Source organism: Protopterus annectens, chromosome 9.part0 (assembly GCF_019279795.1).
Source record: "Protopterus annectens isolate FY-2018-M chromosome 9.part0, PAN1.0, whole genome shotgun sequence".
NCBI lineage: Eukaryota > Metazoa > Chordata > Ceratodontiformes > Protopteridae > Protopterus > Protopterus annectens.
Genome location: NC_056743.1, coordinates 984066214 through 984087414, shown reverse-complemented (window position 1 = coordinate 984087414; position 21201 = coordinate 984066214). Strand labels below are relative to the sequence as shown.

The following is a 21201-nucleotide window of genomic DNA, read 5'->3' as shown; positions in this document are numbered from 1 at the left end:
TGGATGGCAGTCTGAATGTCTCTCCTGGTCTGTCTAGTCTTGCCTTCCTTGAGGCTAGCAGGACATTTTGAATCGGGTTTTTGGCTAGGCTTTAAACGATCTGTAGAATGATTGCCTTGTAATTACATAAGAGCCTGTAAAATTACATTGGGCTGCTATCCCAAAATAAAAAGTAGCTTTTCTTTATATTCCTTTTCTTCTGTCCATGCCTTCCAACCACCAGATGGCCACCATGACTGTGCCTATTAATTTCCCCATTAAGGTGAAAGCTACTGATATTATGGCTGTCATCCAGGCAGCCATGAAAATGTTTCTGTTTTCTGGCCCTAAGCCATTGTCTGATGGAAGGCATGTACACTCATAGACATAAGCCCCTGCTGTGCTTTCTTCTGTGAGCATATACTTTCTTGCGGGTGATTCATGAAGGCTGCCATGTGCATGTGGCTTGGCAGAGCGTGGCACATCTACCTAACCAATATGCTGCACATCATGTACTTTTTTGTCTCTATGATGTCAGGATTGATACAGGCAAGAATGTTGCCTTCCACCTAGCACGGACAAGTTGGCATGGTGTTTAGTATCCGTTTTTTTTTTTTGTATTTTTTGTTTTTTAGTCATACAGTATTTATCCCTCTGTGCCACAGAGCGCTTACTAAAGTTGAATATCTAGTAACTTAAGAACTGTGGAACATGAGATATGTATCTGTTTACTTGTATTCCAACAAACCTTTATGAGATGGGTGGAGATTTCTCAAACACTTCTTTTTTAGTCAGTTTAGTGTTAGCCATATGTACCTGTCCCATATCAGAAGTATGATCTTTGAAACAGCAGCTGGAGTTTTAAGAAATCTTACAAACTTATTCCAAAAACTTGAAAACCATAGTCAAAAGTTCAAAATCTTGAATAACAAATACACACACTGCTGCTAAAGGTCTATGGAAAGTTAGGGGAGGAAAAAAAGAGGAAGAAACTTCAGATTGTATTAATTCATTGGGCACAAGTTTAAAAAACTGTTTTATAATCAATAGTTTCTATTGGACTCTTTCTTCATCCTTCAAATTAATCACCCTAATCCTAAACTGTTGTTTCCTCACTTTATCTTCAGAGTAAGAAAAGAAAGGGAACTTTTTTCCTTCTCTTTCTAAAATCACCATTTTAAGACCAAAGGGGAGAAAAAGCATTTTTCTTAACCGAAACCTCGGCAAATGTGTAACGACCATAGACTTGGGCAGGCAGTAGTAAAATGGGCACTCACCATGGAATGACATTCACAGCGAACAATGGGTAACACTTCACAAAATGAAATGTAGAGCTGTAAAATCTGTCCTAAATAAATAAAAAAAAATGTATTAAATTATGAATAAACCACAGGCAGCTCAGTAGGTTTGTCTATAAACAGGAAAATTGAGCTTGATATTTTTAATAAATGACATTTTGCAGGGAGATACAGCTTAAGGTCAACCACATAACTACTCAAGCAAGCAGCAGAAAACCATAAAAGCAGCTTTCTAGATAAAATGTATTTCTTTAGACAGCTACAGAAACGCAGTTTAGGAATTTGAAACAGCCCCACAAACAAACATCGGTTCATCTATACCTTAAAACCTGGTCTTCTGTTTTCTGCCTCCAAGTACAATGTAACTAGTAAGTAAATAAATATTTAGCAGTGTGTTTGACCACTGCTTGGAAGTTGGAGAAAATAGACTAGTCCCCCTGGACATTTGCTGTACTCGAATGACTACAAATTCTGCATATACTTGTCTTGCCAACTACTTACATACACCCCTCCTGCTGTTGCTCTTAAGATTACTTACCCACCTAGGGAACTACAAACAGCAGCTCTGAGTTAGGTGTCAGGTCATGGAGACTACAGAGAGAAGCACTGTGTTAGGCGTCAGGTCTTTTTTAGTTAATTCTTGACACTGAACTAGTGGAAGTTATGATGAAGGAGCTAACCCAAAAGTAATGAATTAACTGAAAAAACAAAGAATTCGTAATGGTTGATTGAATTAAATTTCTTTGGCTGACAATACTGTGAAGAAATGTCTCTAAAAGCCACTTTCATTGAATTCCAAAGTTAACTTTTTGAATGGAGCAAGTTCACCTATAGTTCCATGGCTTATATATATACTCACTCCATGACTGCACATCATTCTACAGAAAAGTGCAAAGTACATGATTGCAGAAAGCGGCTTTCAGCAATATTCTTTCACTTTATTGCCAATTTGACAAATTATCATCAAGTACTTATCAAACTCCCAGAACAGAAGTGAAGCATGTACTATCCCCTGATGTTCTGCATCTGAGCAAGGCATTTTACTTCAAGCCCCTGGGTAGATTACCCACTCTGGAAGTGGAATTTTCTCTTTTGAGTAGTGTTCATCCTCTTAATACCTGCATGTAGTTTCAAAAATGTAGCAGAGAATGGGCTGATAAAAAGATGGCATACTATGCATTATATTTAAACTGTGTCCTGGGTGACTGGCTTAATAGAACAGTAAGTGGGTATGCATTTGTGATCCTAGCTACTTTTATTTGGAAATAAACTGTGGAAGCTCTAAAGATATCAGTGTGTCTTGGAAAGGTCATCTGATGTACAAAACCACTGTGTATGACAACATTTTTTATCCCCCCCCATCGACTGGCTCTTGCTCAATGGCTCCCCATTTTGTCCCCATATATCTGTTTGTTCCTCTCCCAGGATGGGAGTTGGATACCTTTTATCAGTGCAAAGGCCCATTCCCCAACAAGAGGGCATTATCAGTCCATTCTTTTCTTGGATTGAAAAGAGTCAGGTGGTAGGGAGTCAGCTAGTCTGCCTGATCCAGAAGCATACTCCGCCTTCCTTTCCTGACTCCTGAAGCCCTGCCCCTCATTGTAGTACTGTTGAGTTCCACAATTGCTACATGCCAGTAGAGACATGCATGCAACCACACATGATTCCCTGGATTTATGCACCATACCACTAGCAAAGCGTACTCAGTCTTCATAACCTATGGATGCAACACCCAGTCATCCCTAAAGTTGTTATTCAAGTAATAAGGCAGATCCATCTCCTTCCCCCATCAGTATGGGTGAACCCATTTTGGCTACTCACCCCCTTTTTCCTGGCCTGACCCTTCCAGCACCCTTGCAGCTTGTTGAGCACAGGTTATCTAGTCATGGTCAGGGCTTCATCATTTGCAGCACAGGGCTAGGGTGAACCTGTGAGACCATGTTCATGCCAAAAAACAACAGTATCCATCCTCTAATTTGTCTAATGAAGACAGATAAGTGACAACATGTACCCTATCTGTCTTCTTCTATTCATATGCTGCAGTATTCATAACATAAGGGATGTCCGGACAGTATCCAAAGGTCTTCATGCTACTGCAAGGTACATGCTAAACCGCACAACAAAACACGTACATCAGCCACAAAGAGATGTTGGGTATAAAGTGGACATCAGCACATACCTACCTCAGAACTTTTCCGCCGCCTGTCCGATCACCTGCTCCAGATGCTCGCTTCCCAGAACTGTTGTGTTCCAGTTTCCAGATAAGTACCCGTTGGGGTTTTTTCTTCTAAAAATTTTTGCTGCTGCTTGTTTGTTGGGTTCATGTCATCTAGGAAGGGCAAGTGTCAGTGTAGAAGGCAGATTCCACATAATGATGCCCACAAACATTGCCTCTTTTGTCTAGGCCCAGACCATGACCACACCGAATGCACTATTTGCAAGTTCTTCGTCCCTAAAACCCTCAGGAGTTGGCTAGCCTCTCTAAAGTTATACTTAGAAAACAAACACCTTAAGTGCCTAGCATGCAAGATAGATGTGATGTTGTGCCATCAGGACAAGCCTGTACTGAAGAAGGCTAAAAAAATCTCGGCCTGTACCTTCAGCTGTGCACTCTCTTCTGGTTGTTACTTCCAAGGCCAGTGAAGGCCTGGAGACCATGCAGAAGGTGTTGGATGTACCTTTTGTGGGTACCATAGTGGTAGCCTTGATGGAATCCACTGGCACGTCTGCTAACGAAGGGCAGGTGTCCCATCAGAGTGATATGGGGGAACCCAGGGTTGTTCTCTTTGAAGGTCCTCGTAATGTTACACAAATCACGGTGCAAGAAGATGTGCTCTCTGATATTGTCGAATACAGGCCGATGTCTGGTCCTTCCACCTATCAACTTTTGGAATCCCCCCAAAAGAAGAAAGGTAAAACTAAACATGCGTTTCCTGCTACACCTCAGCAGCCCCCTGATTGTCAAGCTTTTTTCTCAAAGCCTCTTTAATGCCTCTATGGCCCCTCTCCAATCTTCTCCTTCTTCTGTTCCTCTGCAGCCCTTTGCTCCTTCTATAACCTTCAAAAGGACAACTGTTAACACTTTCTCAGAGGAGGAGGATTCCTCTGGAGAGGAGTCCTTGCCTACTCCACCCAGTTGAGTTCTCTTTTAGGGTATGCCTCCCCAGAGGAGGAATGTAATGGTACAGGTTGTCCTGGGGAGGGCATTTCTTTTGGAGAGACTATTCTCAAAATGAAAGATTTTTCAAGTGGGACTATTCCCAAGTTTCAGACATTCAAAACAGGTAATATGACCTCCTGTAGATGGATTCCCCATCTCCTTCTGCTAACCCTCCAGTCCTGCCTGCCTTTCTGGATGTTTTCTCGGCTGCCTCCAAATGTCCAGGCTCTCAGCCTCCTTCCCCCAAGCATCCAGACAGGTTCAGTATGGTACACGGGAACTCCCAGTTTCTTTTCAGGGCTCATGCTGCTGATCTGGCTACCATATCTGTTTCTGTGGATAAGGCTTTAAAATTGTTACCATCGACTTCCTTGTTACCCTCTTCTAAGGAAAGTAAGGTCATGGAACATTTGGGAAAGAAGGTTTATACTTCTGCCACTTGCTCTTCCATGCATAAATTATCAGATCCACGTGGCAAAGTACTCCCTGGCCCTTCTGGCTGATGCAGGGAAATTTTTGGAAGACATCCCAGATTCCCCCATCAAAATCTAAATTAGCAGCTATTTTTAATTCTTCTGCACAAGTGACTAGGCACTCCATCAAGTGCAGTTATGATGCTGCTGATGCCTCTGCTAGGGCAGCTGCCACTGGGTTGTTCCTTAGAAGATAATCTTGGCTTAGGCTGCAACCTCTGCCTGAAGATTTCAAGGCCAAATTGCTGGATGCACTCTTGAATAACAAAGCCTTGTTTGGGAGTTCAGCAGCAGAACTCTTTAAGTCTCTTCGGGAGAAAGGAAAGGAGTTACAGGACCTTAAACACATTCTTGTATCTCCAGTTCCACGGTTTCAAAGGAATTATCCAGTTAAGACTACATTTGTAAGAAATTCATCCCTGTCTTCTTCTTCTACTAAAAGTAAGAGGGGGACCCAGAAAGCCAGCCTCTTCAAAGTCTGCTTCTTCCATCCCTCCTCCTAAACAGTCCTTTCAGTCCCAGCCTAAGCCAGGTAGTCTGTGACTACTAGCCACCATGGCCATCTACTCCCTTGTCTCTTCATTTCAACCTATCTCTTGCTGCTTGGAAGCTGATTACTCAGGACTCCTGGGTCCTTTAAATAATCAAAACAGGATGTTTCATGGTTTGGGAAAAATTCCCCTCATTCAGTGGGATCCCACCACCCTCCAAAGATCACTTGAGCTTCTTTCCTCAGGTCATCACAGACCTGATCTCTCAGGGGACTGTCCAAGAAGTTCCCATTTCCCAAAAAGGAAAGGGATTTTACTCCAGAATGTAACTGGCCCCCAGGAAGTATGGCCCTTGGAGACCCATCCTGTACCTTTCCCATTTAAACACCTTTCTAAAGTCCCTTCTTTCCTTATGTTGACGTTACCTTCCCTTCTCCCTCTAATTCTTCCCCAGGCATTCATTGTGTCCCTAGACATAAAAGATGCCTATCTTCACATTCCTATTCACCCAATGTTCAGGAAGTTTTTACATTTCTCTGTTGCTTTCTCACATTTTCAGCCTTGTGCTTTGCTCTTTGGTCTCTTTATAGCACCAAGGGCTTTCACAAAATGTGTGTCTGTATTCTGCAGAATGCAGGGAATCTTCCCTTATCTCGACAACCTTCTGATTAAGGCACAGTCCCCAAAACTTCTTCAAGAAAATCTTTCCTTCACTATTGCCCTTCTGTAGAGTTTAGGGTTTACTATAAACTTCCAGATGTCCTCTCTCACCCCCTCACAGGATCTCTTTTTCTTGGGATGCAGGATACAAACGGCAAAATGCTAGCCTCTCTTCCCATACAGAAGGTCTTGTTCCCAACTTCCTATTTTCAGAGCATCCTTCCTCTTCAGTCATTGACAGCCAGGGACTTCCTCTGTTTCTTAGGGTACATGGCATCCACTATATCCACTATCCCCATGATACCTTTAGCAAGAGTACACATGAGGAAGTTGCAGTGGTATCTAAGAACTGTATAGATGCAACATTCACATCCTTTGGAGTTTCTGATCTCACTCCTTCCTTGCATAAAAAGGGAACTAGAATGGTGGGTCCTGCAGGTAAACAAAAATCCTGGCCTACCACCCCTTCCTTCCCTAGAGTTATTCACAGATGCTTCAGACACAGGTTGAGGTATAAATCTCCAAGCCTGGAGAGTCAGAGATGTTTGGTCTCCCAAACTGGCACAGAAACATATCAATGTAAAGGAGATGAGGGCATTGTTTTTTGCATGGCAAGTCTTCAAAAGCAACCTAGTTCTATTAGTACTGAGGTGGTTCACAAACAACACCACAGCTCTTTGGTACATCAACAAGCAGGAGGGGAACAAAGTCTTACATTCTATGCAGACTACCCCTACTCACTTGAGAATTTTCCTTACAAAGCCAAATCCCCCTTCAGGCAGCCTATCTCCCCTCAGCTCAGAATACAGTGTTAAGACTCTTTAAGCAGGTTCATGACCCAATGCCTCAAATGGAAGTTGCACAGGGATGTGTTTCTGGACCTAATATATCTTTGGGGTACACCTCAGATAGATCTGTTTGTCTCACCCATGAACAGACAACTTCCAAAATGTTGTGCCAGAGTCCCACATCCCCTGGTGTGGAAGGTGGATACTCTACCTTTCTCTTGGGAGGGGATGTTTCTGTATGCATCCCTCCCCCTTGCCTCTTCTACAAAAGGTCCTACTGAAGATTCTGCAGGATCAACCAAAAATCTTGTTGGGGGCTCCCTTTTGGCCAAGACAGCACCAGTTCCCCCTTCTGCTGCACCTAACCAGGGGTAATCATCACAAGTTACCCCACAGGATGGATCTACTCACACAGGACAAGGAGACCTTAGTACATCCACAACTGTCAACCCTTAACCTGACCTTATGGATGATAGGGTTTTAATCCCTTTCAGACACCTGTCAGAGGATGTGCTACAAGTTCTGCAGGAGGACAGAAAACCTGCAACTAGGAAATCCTACATTTCCAAATGTAAAAGGTTTTCCATCTGGTGTCACAAAAAGGATCTACAACCACTGTCGGTTGATGTTCCAGTGGTCTTGTCCTATCTGTGTGTATTGATGAGGGCTGGGTTGTCCTACTCTTTGGTGAAGGCTCACCATTCAGCCATCTCTTCATGTCTGCCTATATCTCCACCTTTGACCTGTAGGTTAGAGGTAAAATTGTTCCTTAAAGGCATCCTTTCTATCAGACCACCAAGGAATGCAGTACCTCCTCCTTGGGTTCTCAGTTTTGTGCTAGAGGAGCTTATATGGGGACCTTTTGAACCAGCAAGCTCCTCTTCCTTGCAGCATTGCACCTCAAAAATGGTTTTCATACTGGCCATTACCTCTGCCAGAAGGGTTTCAGAGTTACAGGTCCTGATGTCCAATCCCCCCTTTACTGTCTTTCATAGAGATAGGGTTTCCCTGTCTTTATGCCCAAAGTGGTAAATCAGTTATCCCTAAATCAGTCCATTAACCTTCCAACCTTTTTTCTTTCTCTCAGTGTCCCAGTGAGAGAACATTGCACACTTTAGATGTGCATAAGCAGCTCATATACTACCTTGACAAAACCAAGCCTTTTCGTAAGACTGATAGTCTTGTTTGTCTCTTACTACCCAAGAGCTATGGGTCAATCAGTTTCCAAGCAAATTATTTCCAACTGAATTTCTAAAGCTATTTCCTTTTGTTATTTGTCTAATGGTAAGATCCTTACTTCCCCAGTGAAGGCCCACTCTACTAGAGCAGTTTCTTCCTCAGGGGCATTCTTTAAAGGTTTGGACATTGGCTCTGTACTGGAGGCAGCTACATGGTCATCTGTCCATACTTTCACTAGACACTACAAGCTTGACACCATCTTCAGGTCTAGAGCTGGGTTTGCAAGAGCAGTCCTACATGGATTTGTAGAAAAAACATCTGCTTATCCTCCTCCCCAACCTGTCCCAAGCTTGAGCTTTGGCATTCTCCCTTATATTATGAGTACTGCAGCATATGAATAGAAGGACATAGAAAAGTTGTGTAAAATCTAACCATAACCATAGATGTCTTTTTCTTCTATATGCTGCAGTATTGCTTCCCCCTCCCCTCCCTTCCCCCTGATGCTTGTCTAGTTCTCCTGCTGACATGCTTCTCAGCTAGGATCTCAGGCTGGTGCTGGGTGGCATACTGTTCTGAGGTAGGTGCGCGCTGACGTCCACGTTATACAAGATGTCTCTTTATGGCCAATATACACTTTATGTTGTGCTGCGTAGCACGTACCTTGCGGTAGCATGAAGACCTTTAGATACTGGCCGGACGTACAAATCAGCTAGAGGTGGGACTCCCTTATGTTATGAACACTGCAGCGTATAGAAAGAAGGACATCTATGGTTATGGTAAGATTTTACACAACTATTCTCTCTCTTTCACATGTATTGCATATCTGTGTCTGTAGAGGAGAAGGGAAGGAAAGCCTTAGAAAACACTGCCCTCTCCAGTAGGATTTCGCAACCCAGCCACTTAACATACCATAATTCAGGAATTCTTAACAGGGACGGAATGTGATTGACTTGGGAAATTGGAGATCTTGCATTAGACCTGAAGGAATGGTAGGCACTGGGGGTGAACTAGATGTGTATAGAAAATTACAAGAAAAAAGTATTGTCTTTTTTAATAGTGTCTTGTTTATAAACACATTTGATGTTATGTCTCCAGTGGGGTAGAGTGCCTTTGTCTTTCTGTTTTGTTCTTGTACAGTAACTTCCTCTAATGTATGCTGACTGATTTTTTTAACTATCTTTTTTATGTTTTTCTCACAGACCTGCTTTAACACCAATGCACCTGTCTGGGAAGATGCCTTTATGTTTTTTGTTCACAGTCCAAAGGAACAGGATGTTGATATTCAGGTATTGCAACAATTTAGCAAAATTAAGACTATCAAGGATTATTTAAGCCCCTCAAAGAATGTTTCCCCCAAAGTTTTATCCTTGTTTTGCCTTCATTTTACAAATTTTAATTAATAGTGAATCACTTGAGTTGTGGTTACTCCCTGTATAGTTCATTAAAACTGTGTATTGTAGAATTAAATTTCAATCATTTTCATATGGTGAAATGGTGGTTATGGTCATATTTTTACACAGAATTCTATGGTCCATAGCGTTGCATTCTAAGTATGTATGCAGTGTCTGTGGTGCAACAGGTTGCACCCTCCCCTTTGGTGCTGAAGGCTGTGGGTTCTATTCTCACACCAGGTGAATGGAGTGCTTGCAATGCAGCAGCATGGGGCAGGGGAGTGCTGCACTCTGATTGTGTCGTCTTTTGGATAAGATATTTAACCGTGGTCCTATTGGCTTTAGTTGGTGGTAGATCGGGTTGAAGTAAAATATCTCACAACCCCTATCAAAAGAGTAGAGATGTTCCTTGATGCCCTGGCCAGATTTCTGCAGTAGTATATTTACCACCTTGGGTCTCCACTGAAAATAGGCCACTAACCTCGAGGAACTAACTGGGTTAACAAAGGACAAATAAAAAAAATATCTGAGTGCACAGTTTCAGCACATGTATGTTCCACCACCCCATGTGTATTTTTTCAAGAGTTTGAGCAATGAAAACAATTTTGCTTAAGTAATGTTATTCTGTGGCATTCATCATACTGACGTTGCACTTAAGTTAGTATAGCTACAGGAATTCATACCACAAGAAATGAACTTGTGTGTTTTGTACAAACCACATTGAAACAGCATGTAGTGAAATTGTTTACGCTGAATACTGACACCTTTTTATAAAATGTTAAAAGTACACAAAGTAGGAAACTCTGAAAGGTTATTGAAATGCATGGATACAGGGACCATGAAACACAACAGTGTTTTCTAGAATCTGTATTGGGAAGTGAGTGGATCTTTGTGAGATTCTGTTTCAGACCTTGATAGGAGAAGCATATATAGGAGAGTAGCTAGTGTATGATATCTTTTAGAAAGAGATCACTGCTGTGGTGAGTTAGCTGACTGTTTAATGATATTCAGCTGTAACAAGCCATGCCAGCCATCAAGATTACAATAGTATTGGCTGCATGCATCATTAAACAGTGTTTCTTGATAGAGTCATCACAATTTTAAGAATGTGGTCCTTGACAAAGGAAAAAAAGCCCTGCATACTTAGGCCAGGAGTGGATTTTTAAATCTGGATTTCATAACCTTAACTTTAAAGAACTCCATACACATATTCAGTCTTTTTGGATTGCCACCTTTGCCTCATATTCGCTTATTTACAGAAACCTTGTGGAAGAGAACTCTTTGCTACAAATTCTGCACATGCCTACTCTGAGAGCCAGTTTCTGTTAGTCTGTGTTGTTAGCTGATGGCATATCTCATCAGTGAAATCTAGATTATGGGTAAGGTATGGAACCTGAAGGCCCTTAAACTACAGTATGCTCTGTGACAGATGGGGGGGTGTTGCAGATAGATGGTCAGTGCAGTAGTAAGTTGATACAAAATGCTCCACTGTGGAGTCTCAGTGGATTTCTAGGTATTCTGTATGAAGAATGCCAGTGATGTATGTGAAGGAGTGCATTTAAGGTGTGGTAGAAAGACGACACTGCGCCTTCATTGTCACCATCAGTTTAGTACACTGTGACCATCTCTACCAAGGTGACATTGAGATCTCAGCCTGTTCTTGAAGTGCATCATGCCAACCAGTGATACCATTTAGACAGGCAGCCAAGCCAGAGTTTGTAATGTTGATGATGCCTAGTGGTCAGAACCTTGGTTATGACACTGAATTTTGGAAGGGGTATAACAACTACATCATGAACAGTTCTTAGTAACATTGGCATCCAGGGTGTCACTTGCCATTTTCACCATTAATCTTTGTGGCATTTGAAGCACAGTTTCCACATACAGAATGAGTGTGAATGCAGCAATCAGTGTGACAATTCAATGACTAAAACTGCATCAGCATAACACAACAATGTTGTCTGAAGCACCAAGATGTCATACAGTGCCACGCTTTGCACTTATAGTGGTGATAAATTTGGAACTGGCACTAGCTGTAGCACCAATCTCTATTATACTGGCAATTTTACTGGGTATAGAAGACTGATTGGTCAGTAAAGCTGCCACACAATACCTGGGGTGTGGGGAGCAAAATCATTGCTGACATCAGAAAATTACCTTAGTTCTGTAGAACATTGCTTCCACTGTGGTCTGTGGTGGCATTTTTTGAATCGTAAGAGAACAGCATAATTCCCAGACTAGCATTATTGGACTTTAACTGGACTTGTGTGTATTAGTGGTATCGGGTAGAGACTAAGCAGTAAACAGATTCATAAGTCATCCTTGTATGTACAGAAAAGCTACCCCAGGTTTGCAGCCAGAGTAGCTCATCTTGTATAGTAACTGCAGTAATAACATGCTCACAGCAGTCCTCACACTTTCACTGGCCAAGCATTCTTTCATTGAGGGGTAAACCTGTGCCGACTTGGTTGCCTGATGAGTGAGACCCTTTCAGATTTTCTCTTTGGAATTATTGCTACTAAATTGTTCAAACAGCCTCCCCAAGTTGGATATAGCAGCAAGCAGTCAAACGGACATCCAGGAACCAAGATGAAAAGGGAGCACATCAAACACTCATGGCAAATATAGACACAAGTGAATTGGAGGCATTGATATGAATAGATGTCAAATCTGGAACATCACAACTATCCTGAGTTGCACCTAAAACTGCAAACCACTGATGAAATCCAAAAATGCAGCTCCCAACTAATAATGACAAATCAACCACAGAGGAGACATTTAAAAGCACTTTACCACATAGCAGGTTATTTCCTGAGGAAGACATCAACATTTTCAGCGTCATTCTGTTGTTTGACCTACTGACTCTCAGCACTGTGAGTAACTCTGTGGCTGTCAAGATTAAATGAGTCAGAGCCTACTTAAAGAAGGAAATCAAATTCGGAAGTGTATTTTTTGGAATAACCTTTTTATGAAGCATCCAAAACTTTCCCCAACATGTCTTTCACGTAGCTGGGAAAGCTGTGATTTATTTTGAATTAGGGTAAAGAATAGATAAACCCAGATAAAAGTCACTGTGCTGAGAGAATTAATCAGCGGATGTTCTTCGTGTTTCACTGTTGCAGTCATCACATTTTGTCATCCCTGCCAGGGTAGCCCTCGGCCGGCCCAAATACCAGAGACTTAGTATTTCTGCATCAGTTGCTGTCGCTTGAGGACTGACTTCAAGTTGTCAGTGGTATAAAGTAAGGCAGACGACACCATTACACCAGTCTTTCTTGCCATGGAGCCCGAAGCAGAAGCAGTTCACACGAGTGCTAGTCGGATGCTACCTGAGTTTTCATTTCCCAATTGAAGTTGAAGTCTTCTAAAGCTAAGTACCCCATTGGGGATCCTTTGTTCTTGCACTAACAGATGTCAGAAAAAGTTAATAATTGTCTCGCCTGTGGAAAGCAAGTACCACACCAAGACTTCCACTCTTACTGCGTCACTTGTCTAGGCCCAGACCATGACGTACCCCATTGTCTTTTCTGTGCTTTGTTTAACGCCAGAACTATCAGTTGTTGTGCCCTTATTGTAGCCAGGTATATCCGTTTACAGTTCTCAAATTCTGATATGGCTTCAGTAAGCCATCCGACAGCAGATCTTCTGAAAAAATGTAAAGATAAAGAAAGAGACAGACCGCACAGGTCTAAACCTACCAATGACACTTTTGTTAAGCTAGTCGTCAGTCCTCTGGTACTCAATGAGGCACTTTTGCAGCCTCTGATGCTCTTTTCAGTTGATTCACAGGCCGCTACCAAGACCCTTTCGGAGTCCGGTATGCCGCAAAACTCTTTTTCATCGAAGGATCCTGTAGTTGCCTCTACCTTGTATGGGTCCAGAGCCACTGAGCAGGCACCGGCTTCCGAGGAAGTCCTTCTCACAACCAAATCTCAACACAAACTGACATCTTCTTTTGCGACTACCATTCTTTCGAAAACAACTGAGTTCCTTAGGCCCAGGGTTCGAACTACACCCAAGAAACCAAATACCCACTCTCATGTGCATGCTTCCTTGCCTCAGTGTCAAATGCTTAAAATGGCAGAAGACCTTATCATGTTGATCAGGCTATTTATTTTGAATTAGGGTAAAGACTAGATAAACCCAGATAAAAGTCACTGTGTTGAGAGAATTAATCAGCTGTTTGTTAGACTATACCCTGAGTCAAGACAGTTGCTCAGGTATGGAAGTAGGTGAAGCTATTTCAGCTTGACTGGTGCAGTGATCAGAACCAGCCCCCTAGGGAGTGCTGTGGGTCAAATAGCAGAATGGCAGACTAACTGTTGATGTATTACTCAGGAAACCCCCTGTAATACAGTAAAGTGCTTGTAAGTGTCTCAGATATCTAAAATGGCCTTCTGTGGTCCCTGAGGAAGTAGTACTGAAGTACTCTGAAGTATTACAGTGCAGAACTCCTTCACCTTGAGAAATCTGTTCAGGTCAAACAGGATTAATATAGTTCTCTAACCCTCGGCCTGCTTCTTTGTGACCAAGAATAACATGACACAATCCCCTTTCAGTCTGTTAGAAGAAGGCTTTGTCTGTATAACACCTATGTGTTATATATTGCATGATATGGACCCGCTGTTGTTTGACTCTTAGCATTCTTTGCATGGATTGGCAATAATGCCTAGCCAGTAGTGTTATCTTGTAATCCAGACCCCAGAATTTTTTCTTATCCAAACATATATCAAAATATTTTCCCAAGTTCATGGAAAGAGAGAAATTCTGCCCTCACTCAGCGGATTGATGTAATGGGGCAAGGATCACATGCGTGGGGAGGCATAGAGTTTAATTTTCTTGCAGTAATGTGTGGAGAAATGTAAGTGATTTTAAGGCACTGTCTTTGTGATAGAACACTTTTTCCACAGAATAGTAAGTATCCAATTTGAGAACTGTTTTTTATACCTTAGACTAGCTTAATGTTGTTTAAATGTTTGCTTTGTGATCTTTTTAACTTTGGTTGTCTCCAAGAAAACTTACAAATGACTGTGCCATCAGAAGACATATCCTGCCAAAAGGACTGCCACTTGCAATGCTCATTTTTTTCTATAAACTTTTTGCCTTCCTGTCTGCCATCTGACATATCCTCACCAATGAGTATCAATCCTGTTAAATTCTCCATTACACTGCCTTCAGAGAGAATGATGCTGGGGACAAGACCTGACTTGAGGAGTCCATGCTATTACCTTTATAGCACTTTATACAAAGGCTAAATAAGCTTTGCAGTTGTTTGTGGTTTGCTTCTGCTTGTACTCTGTCTTAAGATATATTTGTGGAACTTCTCATGTCTGCTTGCTGTTGAGAACAGTTCAATGTTAATATATCTGTTTTGTGACTCTGTAAATGCACTCAGCTTACAGACAGCTAATCTAATTTATTGTAAGGGTCACAATTCCTGTACCATTTTGGCGTACATTCACTCTCAAACTTATTTCAGTCATAGTATTTTTCAGTGTGGATGGTTTTATTACTGCATCTGGAGAATTTCAGATCTACTTTCTTGTTCATAGCACAATTCCCCAGGTACTTCCTGCTCGCATTTGTTTTGTAAGAAAAAGGTACTGCATCACTCACCAAATCTCATTAATGCGTGTTTTGGACTTTTAGCTTTGACATTTGCACTACTGATCTGTATTTTTAACACCTTTATTGAGTTATCACTTAAGATATAGGCAAATATACATTTATATAAAAGAAAACAAACATTGTTAATATGTTCACACTTGCAAGCATTATATATGACATATGTGCTTTTATACAATTATCATCAATCCAACATTACATAAATGTATTAATTCTTCCTTCCCCCTAAACCTCACCCCTCCTCCTCCTCTAAAATATCATTCTGCGTGTATTGTTCCCGTAATTTCCATTTTTTCTAGGTAGTTTGCTGCTGTTCTTTTCTAAAGACCCACTTCCATGTATTTAATTTATGCTACAATATTTACTACAAGTACAAATGGTTTAGATTTTGATTTCAGCTTTGTAGTAATTGCTTTTTTGACAGCCAGCAGAATTAAACTTAACAAGACCTTATGTCTAGGGAATTCATATCCTGTATCCTAGCCTTAAAAAAATAATTTCCTTAGTTACACACATTTGGTCACCAAATATTTCTGACAGAGTACTCTCTAGGGACGTTTTAAAGTCTGCTAACTCATTACGCTCTCAAAACATGTGTTCCAAGTTACCTCTTTCTCTCTCATCACACCTCCAATATTTCCCATCTACATGAGGAAAACCTATTTGGAGTCTGCTTGGGGTATAAAAATACCTATGCAAACTTTTCGAAGCAAAATCCTAAGTCTTCTATACTTTGTTGCATATTTGGGAGGCATACTTATCTCTTCCCATTATTTCCTTGTGAATTGCTTATCCAGTCTCCCTCCTCAGTCTTTTCTAACCTCTCCTGGTTGATTTCTACATTTCTCATGCAGTATTTTATATGCCATAATATTTATTCATTTTTAACAGCAGCGTCTGCTCTAGATTCCACTAAAACCTCTAGGAGAGCAGGTCTTTCATTCAGGATTCCCCTATCCCTTTCTCTTTGCTTATACTCTGATATCAGTCCCTGATAAGCAAGGCAGTCTTTAGCCTGCAGTGCAAATGTCTACATGGCCTCTTCCCATTCTGTTACCTTTCCTTCTCTAATTATTTGCTCCCAATACCTTGGTTCCTTTGCCAGTTTTCTCCAGTAAATTATAGCCTCCCCCCCCCCCCGCCTATTCTCTGTATCCCTAATTGCAGTCATCCCTATTTGCAGAAATTCCTTTCTTGATTCTCACATTGACTTAGTTCTTAGAATGATATCTGCTACTTCATGAATATAATGTTTTTTTTTTAAATTTCTCCAAGTCTTTTGGGTTTTTAATACCATGACGGGAATGGACCCCATTCCTAAATCAAAGTACAGTTAAAGTTCATGAAATTAGTATTGTTTTATTCTTTGATGTTAGCCAGAAGTGCTCTTTGCAGCACCCGCAATGTGCCTAGTAATGACTCCTTCTGCAATGCGTACCGGGTTACATGTACTGGTAACATGTCTAAATACCATTGTAGATTCTTTTTTATAAGACTTGTTTCTCCTACTACTATTGGAACTGTCTGGGTATCTTTTTTCCACATTGCTCTGTTTTCTGCTTGCAAATCCTGATATTTTATAACTTTGTGTCTCTCTGTACGCAAGACATTGTAGTCACTGGGAGTGGTGATTTCAAAGATCAGTGCTACTTTTGTCTTCTTTTCATGGACTACTATATCCGGTTTTCTAGCATCCATCTTTTGAACTGTTGGGAATGGATGATCCCATGTGATGTGGACTTCATCATTTTCTATGATACTTTGCGCCTCATGTTTCCAGTCTTTTTCAGACATTTCAATACCATAATGTTTGCACAGTCCCCAGTGCAACAGTCTTGACACGTTATTTATACAGTCCTTCTGCCATTAGTGTGTCACAACCAGCAACGAGGTGTGCAACTGTTTCCAATTCGGTTTTACAAAACCTACATTTGACTGTTTCTTCCACATGTTTAATGGACTTTGTAAACCAGCGTGTATGTAGCCCACTATCTTGGGCTGCCAATATTAACCTTTCATCTCTTGGTTTGAATTTGCTTGCCCTTAACCATTCCTGCGTTCATTCCTGATCAACATGAAGTTCTTACAGAAGTTTTCTATACTTGCAACTATATATTGCATTTTCCACATTTCTTGCCTTCTCATCTGTTCCTTCACCTTATATTCTTTCTTTTGTTTTTTTGGCACATTCAGTTGCTGCCTGATTTTTATCTATTTCTGGTTTGATTTCCATTCCTGCTCGACATTGATATGCTTCTGCTAGATTAAGCAGAGAAGTCATCTTAGATTTAGTCTCCTCATGTTTCAAAACTTTCACTACATTTGGGTCTTGTAGGGTCAGCAGATGTGTGGAGTCCCACGACTGCAGATCTATACATGTAATCAATTTCAAAGAGGCCCATCCCTCCTTTGTAACAGGGATAATCTTGGTATGCACTGATTTTCATAAATCATTTGGTGAGCATGAAGCATCCTTCTTGTTTTCCTATCTAATCTGTCCAGCACATTTTGGGGCCAGTCAGTCACTCCAAAACTGTAATTAGGACAGGAAGAGCAAATTGGTGTATAGCTTGGATTTTTGTTTCTAGAGGTCAACGTTGTTTTCAGGATTAATGTAAGTCTTCTAAAGTATTTATTACTAAGTTTTATTCACATTTGTTCATGTTTTATTGTTGATCCTTTATCAATTCCCAAATATTTATACACTCCCCCTTGCTCAAGTTTGTTTATATCACATTCTTGTCCCAAACTTATGTTTTCTTGGTGCTGCAGTTTTCTTGCTTTAAAGGTTGCTTTTGGATGTTCATCAAGCCCAAGTGACATTTTTATATCATCTGAAAAAATTTTGACAACTTGCAGATGTGCTTTCAGTTCCTCATCTGATGAGCTGTACAGTCTTAAATCACTGACAAAGAGAAGATGAGAAGTCTTTACACATTGTTGTTTTCTAGGAGCCAAATTATAGCCATGGCCTAAGCTGTTAAGTAGACGGCGTAATGGGTTAAGGGAAAGACAAAATAACAGCGATGACAGAGAGTCACCCTGGAATACCCCATTTTAATTTCTATCCCTGGAATGATAATTTGTCCTTTATCATGGCTTAATTGCAAAGTGGTCTGCTACTGTTTCATGGTCACTGTAATGTAGTCAATCAGTGTAGGGTGTGTCTTATACATTTTTAAGCACTCTTTTATTCATGAATATGCGATACTATCAAATGCTTTTTATAGTCGATCCCTGCCATACTTAGACTCTTCCCCTTTTTACATGTCTCCAATATGACTTTGTTTAACAACAAACAGAGAGAACTTTCCAGATTAAAGTATTTTTTTCGCTGTTTTTTTGCTCCGACTGCCTTTTCCCGCCTAAAAAGCGAATTTCTAACTGATCTGTGCTTTAAAAAGTTTAAATTGCATTTGCCTTCTGCTTTTTACAGTTTTTGCACTTGTTTTATATCAATTTAAGTCGTTTTTGTATTGTATAACTGTTGTAGGCTACACACTAAGGTGCGCTAGCCTGTTTATAGCATTTACAGTGTTTTCTGTGTGTTTTTCTGCTGTTTCCTGAAAAAAACAAACAAAAAAAATTCTCTTTTCCCTCCTTTGCTGAACTAGATTAGTCCAGATTTCAGGTTTTGCTGAATTCCGGACTGTGGTATAGTTTCCTGTGTTGCCCATATCCTTACTTGGATAGGGGGAAGCTTCTCTGTTCACTAGTGAGAGTGTGGAGTTTTTGCAGCCTATCTGTCCCTGGAGGAGTGGTCTCAGTCCTGAAACTAGTAGCTTATTGGCCGTTTTGGGTCATTCCTATCTCTTTCAGTTTCCCTGCTTTAAAACCCGCATTTGCGCAGTTTTGCACCAGTATACAACTCTGCACAGCTCCTCGTGGTGTCCTGCAGAGTGATGCAGGCAACAGAGAGACCCAAGAGAGACTTTTGCAGATTTAAGTATTTTTTTCTCTGTTTTTTTTGCTCCGACTGCCTTTTCCCGCCTAACAAGTGAATTTCTAACTGATCTGTGCTTCAAAAAGTTTAAATTGCATTTGCCTTCTGCTTTTTACAGTTCTTGCACTTGTTTTATATCAATTTAAGTAATTTCTGTACTGTATAACTGTTGTAGGCTACACACTAAAGTGCGCTAGCCTGTTTATAGCATTTACAGTGCTTTCTGTGTGTTTTTCTGCTGTCTCCTGAAAAAAAAATTCTCTTTTCCCGCCTTTGCTGAAATAGATTAGTCCAGATTTCAGGTTTTGCTGAATTCCGGACTGTGGTATAGTTTCCTGTGTTGCCCATATCCTTACTTGGATAGGAGTTCACCAGTGAAAGTGGGGAGCTTTGAGCAGCCTATCTGTCCCTGGAGGAGTGGTCTCAGCCCTGAAACTAGTAGCTTATTGGCCGTTTTGGGTCAATTCCTATCTCTTTCAGTTTCCCTGCTTTAAAGCGCGGTTTTGCATAATTTTGCACATAGTGTAGCATCGGGCAGCGCCGCTTAAACGGGTTTAAACTATTCCCAGCTCCACGAAGTCTGCTCTTCACTTTTTCCCTTAGAACTGTTCTAAATCTCAAAGTAAGCACTCTATTTTCATTCTAAAGCCCTGCAGTTGCTCGTATAAGTAATCTTCTAAGTAAGCACTAATAAACTAAAGCACTACACCCTCTTATACTCCCTTTAAGTACTTGGCTCACTATTGGTCCTTTTTGATCAGTCAAAAAGTAGTTCCTTATACTATTCTGGCATGTCCAACAGTCAGTTTTGGGTGTACTCTCCAGTCCAGCTGGTGAATCTGGGAATCTTGAGGCAATGTTACAACTGCCTTATGTACACAGACCACCCTCTCCTCCTCCCAACAAGTTCAAATATATGTGAGAGATGCAACTATATAGCCAAACTGGAGGCTGAGCACTCTCAACCCAGTACTGGTGCAGTCAGTCAGGAGGAGAAGGTAACCACACACCCACAAATCCAGTCTCACATAGACCTATCGCAACAGCAAACCAAACACATAAACACACAAAAACATACTTGGAGGCTCTAAATAAAAATCTGCCCAAGCAGCAGAGATCTCCAAAGCAGACTTCCAAGCAACTGCTACCCCACAACAATACCCACATATCACATAGTTCACAAAGTCAGTGTGCCACACAGTCACAGCCCTTAAGGCTAAACGACACACCTAATACACTTGTAGTAGGTGACTCTATTGTCAGACACACTGACGTCCCACTCACCAGGCTGAACAAGGAGAAGTTCACTGTAAGCTGCCTGTCGGGTGCTAGGATCCGCCACATAACACAAGCACTCAGGTCACTCCAAAGCAAGTACAAATATGACTCCGTCATTGTCCATGCTGGTGTGAATGACCTGAGACGTACCTCCCTAGACTACATGAAAAGAGACATAGAGGAGCTCTCTGATCATGTAGCCCAGGCCAGTATGACCCTGACCTTGAGTAGTATCTTACCCTCTCCAAGAATGATGCCACAGTATAAAGACAAAATGATCAATTTTAACAATTGGCTAAAGTATTGGTGTCATTCAAAGGGGATCCAGTGTCTGTCAGCCTGGGATGACATGCTCGACAAGCCACGTTACTTTGCTAGGGATGGCTTACACCTGTCACCCCTGGGTTTTCGAATACTGGCTAAGGCTATTGCCACCCCCATAGTGCCTTTTTTAGGCAAGACTCAAAAGACAAACCCACCTCCATAGACAACACAAGGAAAAAGAAACTAAGGGTAATGCTGCTCAACGCCAGAAGTCTAAACCTCAAGATGCACACACTCGAGGCTCTCCTCAGTATGGAGAACATCGATAATTGTGCAGTAACAGAAACCTGGTTCAAGGCTCCCGAGAGCACCCCAGCACTACCAGGTTATACCTCATACCGTGCTTTTTGGTCCCAAAACTTGGACTGAACCACAAAAGGAGGGGGAGTATCCATATTCATCAAAGATACCCACACCTCCAGGTTAGTGGCACTGCACAAAGCATCGGAGACCATCCATGTGCAACTAACAGTAGGCAAAACTGCCTTTCAGTTTATAGCCTGCTACAAACCACCCTCCCAAACTCAGGAACCCCACTCGGCTTTCCTGAGAACACTGCAGAATATGAAGGTCTCTCCAAACACCATCATATTGGGTGACTTCTACTACCCA

General features: G+C 41.4%; 1 protein-coding gene across 1 annotated transcript in view; it reads left to right on the top strand.

The window, feature by feature from the left end:
* The window catches only part of ESYT1 (extended synaptotagmin 1), an 869597-nt gene that overhangs the window by 520536 nt on the left and 327860 nt on the right, over positions 1–21201 (top strand). The window contains exon 15 of the mRNA XM_044083745.1: positions 9228–9314. Coding sequence (XP_043939680.1) covers positions 9228–9314 — 87 coding nt within the window. The remainder of the gene's footprint in view (positions 1–9227; positions 9315–21201) is intronic.